This window comes from Tribolium castaneum, chromosome 1 (genome assembly GCF_031307605.1).
Source record: "Tribolium castaneum strain GA2 chromosome 1, icTriCast1.1, whole genome shotgun sequence".
Taxonomy (NCBI): Eukaryota; Metazoa; Arthropoda; class Insecta; order Coleoptera; family Tenebrionidae; genus Tribolium; species Tribolium castaneum.
Window position 1 is genome coordinate 23191037 of NC_087394.1, and position 6563 is coordinate 23197599.

The 6563-nt window shown below is 37.3% G+C and overlaps 1 protein-coding gene across 1 annotated transcript; it reads left to right on the forward strand.

Annotated features, from left to right (window-relative positions):
• Positions 1 to 4153: 4153 nt before the first annotated feature.
• On the forward strand, positions 4154 to 5396 carry LOC656922 (keratin-associated protein 10-8). Its single transcript, XM_008192890.3, has 2 exons — positions 4154 to 4494; positions 4555 to 5396. Exons 1-2 carry the CDS (start codon positions 4330 to 4332, stop codon positions 5359 to 5361), a joined length of 972 nt encoding a protein of 323 aa, XP_008191112.1. The 5' UTR covers positions 4154 to 4329; the 3' UTR covers positions 5362 to 5396.
• The last annotated feature ends 1167 nt before the right edge of the window (positions 5397 to 6563 follow it).

A 6563-nucleotide genomic window follows, 5' to 3' on the forward strand; every position in this document is an offset into this window, starting at 1 on the left:
CGAAGTTAAATAAAATCTTAAAAAATAACAATTCCCGAGTTTCTTTTCGGAGTTGCTTAGTATCTACACTCTTGTAGTACCAGGTAGAGTTTCGACTCGTAGGCCGTAAACACCCTGTATTGTAATTTTACGACAGATAATTTATAAATACAGTCAGTGGTCTTAATTGTTGTTGTTGGCTAAATTCTGGCGTTAGTTTAGTAAAAATAGTTGTAAGGACATTTATAATCTACTACTAAATTTGCAGCTACAGTTTGAAATACAAATTCTGTTAACACTGGTTAGCCGTCAGTGCCAAATAAAGCGCAAAGCTGTTTGAAAAGTGTGAAAAAATCCTTGTAATAGGCTGCAGATGGTGCAGATGTGGCATTTGACGTCACCCCATCCTTCAGAATCCGAGGGACAGCTCGCGGCGACGTCTCCTGCTGCATTTGAGTGAATTATGGCAATGACCCAGTCCATAATTTGTGTGTTGTGTATGTTTGTATGTACACATCATGTCATATTTCCAGCAGTGTGTAATAACAAATAGCGTTTATATTTTATTGGCATGTGCAAAAAGGCCGGCATGTCTCCATAAACACCTGCGTCCTATCGAATTTAAACGTCAAAAAGAGTGGATTTTATTTACGGTTTGCACCATATAAGACACGTCGTAAAAATAAGCCAAAGACTAATTAAAATGCCGCGGAAAATAATTGAATAAATATCGCTTTGATTACCATAATCTTTAAGGAGAGGGCATTTATCGCCGCTTATTTATACTCGCACACCCGTCATGGCTAATCATCATAATTATGTCGCCATCATCGCTTTTTCCATCGCTAAATGCGCCATTCCTCATGTTTAATGTGGGCCCGAGGGGTGGATATAAACAGGACGATACAGAGCAGAACAGTAAAATTGGAAAAAATTAAAAGTATAAGTCCACTGGCACCTCCTTAATAAATCAATCATTCGAACTATCGAAGTTTTGAGATATATCGAGTGTGTCAAAAATCGCTAATACGCTCTCGAGAGTGGATACTAGTGATAATCTCATTGACCGCCAAAAAAAAAGTAAAAAAAAATCATTGCTTCTTATTAAAATTTAAAAGATGCAACAGCTCGTTACAGTTGTAAAAAATGCAATCTTTAATATGGAATTGTAAGAAAAGCAGATTTGCTAACTTTGTTTTTAATGATTTATTTTAAGGTTTACTTGTCTTATTATATACTTTTTCGAAAAGAATTGTAGGAAATAATTTCCTTTGGTTTTTAGAATAAATTAAAAACACCAGTTTAAAAGTGCAGCAACATTTGGCAACATTTAGTAATGTTACCATGGTAATACCTTTGGTTAATATTTTTCTAAACCTGGAAAAATAGGTGTACTTGAGCGACGTTGCCAATTTTTGTTTTTAATTTTAAGGTTTTGTGATTTTTTTATCGAAAATAGTGTTCTGTATGGCTCTGTCGAGCTGCTTTTAAAAGTCTATCCGCGACTTTTGACACACCTGGTAGAATACTGCTTTTGTATATGTTATTTATCATTTATTATTGAATGCACCTATACAAAAAGTAACTTCTTCCAGTGTGATTCTTAAATAGATCGACAAAATTTTACCTTATCTATGCTAAGATCAAGTGATGAGTACATGCTGGGAAAAAAGAAACAAAATCTCTGTATAACTATTTTCGAAATAAATAAAAAATAAAGTTATGTTCGAGTACACCATTGATAAAAGCATGGAGTTCATTTGATGACAGTGTACTTGATTATTGCGACGATGATCACGATATACGATATAAATCAACTTTTCTACATCGAGTGTGTCAAAAGTCGGGGATAGGCTCTTAAGAGCAGCTAGATATAGCTATATAGGCACTATTTTTGATAAAAAAAAATCACAAAACCTCTCATTTGGCTGAAACCAAAAACAAAAAATGGCAACGCCGTACAAGTACACCTATATTTACGTTTAGAAAAATATTATACAAAAGTATTACCATGGTAACATTACTAAATATTGCCAAATGTTTCTGCACTTTTAAACTGTTTTTTTAACTCATGATTTTTAAATTAGATAATAAGACAAGTAAAACTGCTTTTCCTAAAATTCTACATGAAAGTATGCATTTTTTGCAACTTTTACGAGCTGCAGCATCTTAAATAAGAAGCATTGATTTTTTTTATTATTTTTTTTGCGGTCAATAGGGCCACTAGTCTGCCGTGCTAAGCAAGAACGTCGTAACTGATTTTATATGAATCTTGAGTTATATCTTGTTTTCTACATTTTCAGAGTGCACTGTTATTTTAAATGCTAGTAACATGGAATATTGAAGTCAACCTAACAATTTATTTGTAAAAAGGAAATATGTATGCAATTGTATCCATTATTTTGCCAAATCGCTGTTATTCCACATACGACGTTTAATTTTTTTATTTATTTTTTTAATTAAGTAAAAGTAACTAAGTAAAAAAGTCGTAACTACAAAAATATTTATTAACGGCTTTAAACAAATGAAGTAATACGTAACAACAGGAAATTTATAAAAAAAATGTACCCAAGAAATTACACCTAGCGTACGATACTTTTGAAATAAAAGCAAATTTTGCCAAAAAATCAATCGGTTTTCTGGTAGAATATTTTTAAATTTTTTTAAGAGTTCCTGTTTTCTTTCTGTATCTATGCCATTTGTTGTGTGTTTTTGAGTGGGTTTTTTGAATATGATGTTATTGATGTTAGGAAATTTAACTCTATAAAGTCACTATCAAAACTGCATCTATATTTCATGTTTTTTTTCCTCGTTCAAACGTAACGTTAACCATGTCGTTTAGATAAGGTCGATTAATAATTTTGGTCAATTTGTACTGTGAACTGTAGTCTTGCCATTTGAAAAAGTTTTCAATTTTCATTTGTTTAATTTTAGTTCTTGTACCCGTCCTTCCAACCGAATTAACAAAATCGTCAAAGTCATACACTTTTTTTGTTTTTTTAATTGTAATTCGACTTGGTAATCAACCAAACTTGGTGGTACCTAATGTTTTTGATTAATTTTAGAAAATATACAATTTTTGATTCATTAATGAGTGGGTTTCATATACATTTTATAGTTACGACTTTCTTGCTAAGTAACATTGCACAAACCCCACTTACGTCAATTTTATTTACGTATTTCGTCTTATTAATTTCTGGATAATATCTATTAAAGTTATTTAGAATCAAAGTTATTGCACTATTGATCTCAGATTTTGTGTTATCTCAAATTTGACAAAAAAGTCAGTTACGACGTTCTTGCTTAGCACGGCAGTAGTATCCACTGTCAAGAGCCTATCCGCGACTTTTGACACAGCCGATATAACATTTTGCAAAATTCTTATTTATTATTTTCACTGTTTTCCTACCTTTTTTGTATAACGAGCCGGTTACTGTTTAATAAGTAGTTTCTATTCATGGCAACAATTTTTATTGTTGTTTTAAAATGTTTAAATTTTCCATTTCTAACACAACGAAAATAGCGAGCTTAAGAAGTAAAAACGTAGAAGCGGTACAAATCGTCTATTTATCCTCAAAAAGCTGCGATAAAATGCTGTCGGTATATTTAAGAATCAACCTGTATAAATTAATATATATTCCAAAAGTCTACAACATAAGTTTATTCATTTATCTTCAGGGTGGCAGAAATCGTCATTTACTGGAGACTGTCTAATACATTTTCCTTTTTTTTTAATTTTTCATCAATTAATCCAATGCGCATTACATACTAAAATTGTAGGAATTTCAAAAAAGTTAGATTTATGGAAGTTTACAGCTGGAAAGAACCGGAAATTAGTTAAACAAAAGAAAGTCGATTTAAAAAGTTTTGAAATACGTTATTGAGGGAAAAATACATTGATTTCTATCAGTAAATGCTTTCGACCAGCCAGTCACTTCGACTTATCAAAATTTTGATATAGAGGTTTGACTTATCGAGGTTCTACTGTAGGTATACGTAATATTATATTTTTAAAATGTTTTAAAACGTATTCTGTTTCTAAGTTTATAATAAAAGAAAAATTTGATTTTTAGTTTGTTTTTCTTTTTCAATTGTGCTAAAAAACGAAAATGATTGTGAGAATGTTTTCCAATTAAAAAAATAATGCCAAAGGTGCAATTTTAAAAAAAGCTTGCGTCTCTCATTTAGGCAAAAATCGCTTTACCCAAAATGTCGTGTCCTTAGCAACCCAACCGCTTTTCCAAACAAAAATTTCAGTTAAAATTTCTTGTCGTTTCGGTATGTGAATTCCCAAAATTGTCGTAAATTTCGAACTTTTGTAAAAATTCTTCGTGTAACCACCCCTTCAACATGGTGTTCGTTTGCCCCGAAAAGTGCAAACAGCGCAAATCCCTCCTGACCAAACTCAAGGACTTGGTCGACCAGATCGACGACAAGAAGTGCTGTCCCCCTTGTTGTCCACCTCCTTGCTGTCCTCCCCCTTGTTGTCCACCCCCTTGCTGCGGCATCGGACCGGTAATAGAAATTTACGATCCCCTCCCAAAGCCCTGTCTGCCAATTGTCAATCCCACCCAGTGCTGTCCACCCCCGTGTTGCCCCTCGCCCTGTCCCTGCCCCTGTCCTCCGCCCCAATGCTGCCCCGGGACGTGCCCGCCGCCCTGCGCGCCCGTGCCCATGTGCCCGCCGGCGTGCCCGCCCGTCATGGTGCCCCCTTGCATGCCGATTTGCACGGCGGTGCCGCCGCCCTGCGTCCCCGTGTGCAATCCCTGCCCCGAGGAGCAGCCCTGCGTGCCCTGCAACCCCCCGCAGATGATGGTGTGTTACCGGCGCCCCAAGTGCCCCACGGGGGCTTCCAGCAGATCGAAGAGCCGCGAATTGCGGGCTAGTATCTTGCACGTGGGGTGCGACTGCGAAAAGCGGAACGGCCTCCAGGACGACTGCCCCCGGTCGGAGTGCCAGGGGGCCCCCGAGTGTCTCACCAAGCCGGACCCCACCTGCGGCCCCAGCGAGTTCGCCAATGGCAAACATTTGGGCAGGAAGAAGGATTACAGTGGCAAGAACAAGGACCTGGAGGAGTACCAGTGTTATCCCGCTTACGTGCGTCTGCCCCCGTGCCCCCCTTGCTCGCCCTGCGGGGGGTGTCCCCCTCCCTGTTGCCCGCCCCCGTGTTGTGACCCGTGCTGCCCGCCCCCGACCTGTTGTCCGGCTGTGCCCCTGGTGGCGCAAGCCCCTTGTCCGCCCCCGATTTGCCCCGGGCCCCCGCCCCTCGTCCCCGTGGGGCAGATTGTGCCCATGGCCCCGTGTGTGCCGTGCTGTCCAGCTCCATGTTGTCCGCCGCCAGTGGCGTGTTGTCCACCTTGCCCATGTCCTTGTCCGTGTTGAATGTTTTTTTCTGTTAATAAATAAGTTGGAAAGTCGAGAGTTGATTTAATTTGCACGAAATTTCAGCTTTCATGCACGAGTGCACCGATTCCTGAAAGTGCTATCGGGGATGGTGTAGTCAAGCAGCACGACTTTTGAGATTCGGAGAACGGCGTACTTCAGGGTGGGATAATTGCGCCAATATAGCGAATATTTTTAAATGAGTGAGGCTAATTGGGAAGAGACACGCCACGATTTTTGCATAGGAAATATGCCAAGTGCACGAAGGTTTCAGGTTGCAGACTGGATAATTTAGTCGTGCGACGTGGTTTGGCACTACAATCAGCATTACTTCAATAAAAACTCTTTAGAAAATTACAAAAATAGGTAAGTATGTTCTAAATTGAGCTTTTTAGCTTATATTCTCAATTGTGTTGGATATAACTTACTCCTCCCTCATTGAAAATAGCACTTACAGTTTCTACTCGATTATTCGTAAGTAATTAGTGATTAATTTGTCGGTGTTTCTTGTTGATTCTTTTCAAGTTTCAATTCTCTACCTTCAAAATAAGACTTCTATTATCTGTTTCTATAGTCGTTTTAGACTTTGCATTAATAAGTGTTTCTTTATTCATTACTTAATTTTGTTATTTTTTTTTCGATTGCCTCATTAGAAAATATGTTTTTTTTCACCATACAAATATTTCATGAAAGTACGTTATTTCCTTTCTCGGGAGTACTTGTAGAATGTTTGGGAGTTTAGTAGAGGAAAGGAGGTAACTAAATGTGGGCTAATGCTTTAATATGCGTTAGTAACAATTCTCGAAAACAAATAATTAAAAGACGTTACAAACGACTTCTGTTGAATTAAACGTCTGTAATAACTATAAAACACCGAGGAAAATAACTGAAATTCGACGCTTTTTAAAGTGGGTATTCTCGCCCTAAAGAGGGAGAATTCTTGTGTTTCAAATATTTTTGTCAACTATTTTATGTACTCTACGTCAACTGGCCAGGAGAGGGTCCATCAGTAGCGCTCAATAATTAATACACTGCCGCTCAAAAAATTCCGGACACCTCCAAAATTTCTGTTGTGATGCATGAAAAATTATTAAAACTTTTATATTGCGTTTTACCAAAAAACATCATCTCTGCGGGGAGAAAACAAAATGAAACAAGAAGTTACCAAAACAAGAAGACATTTAAGAAATTAACATTTTAAA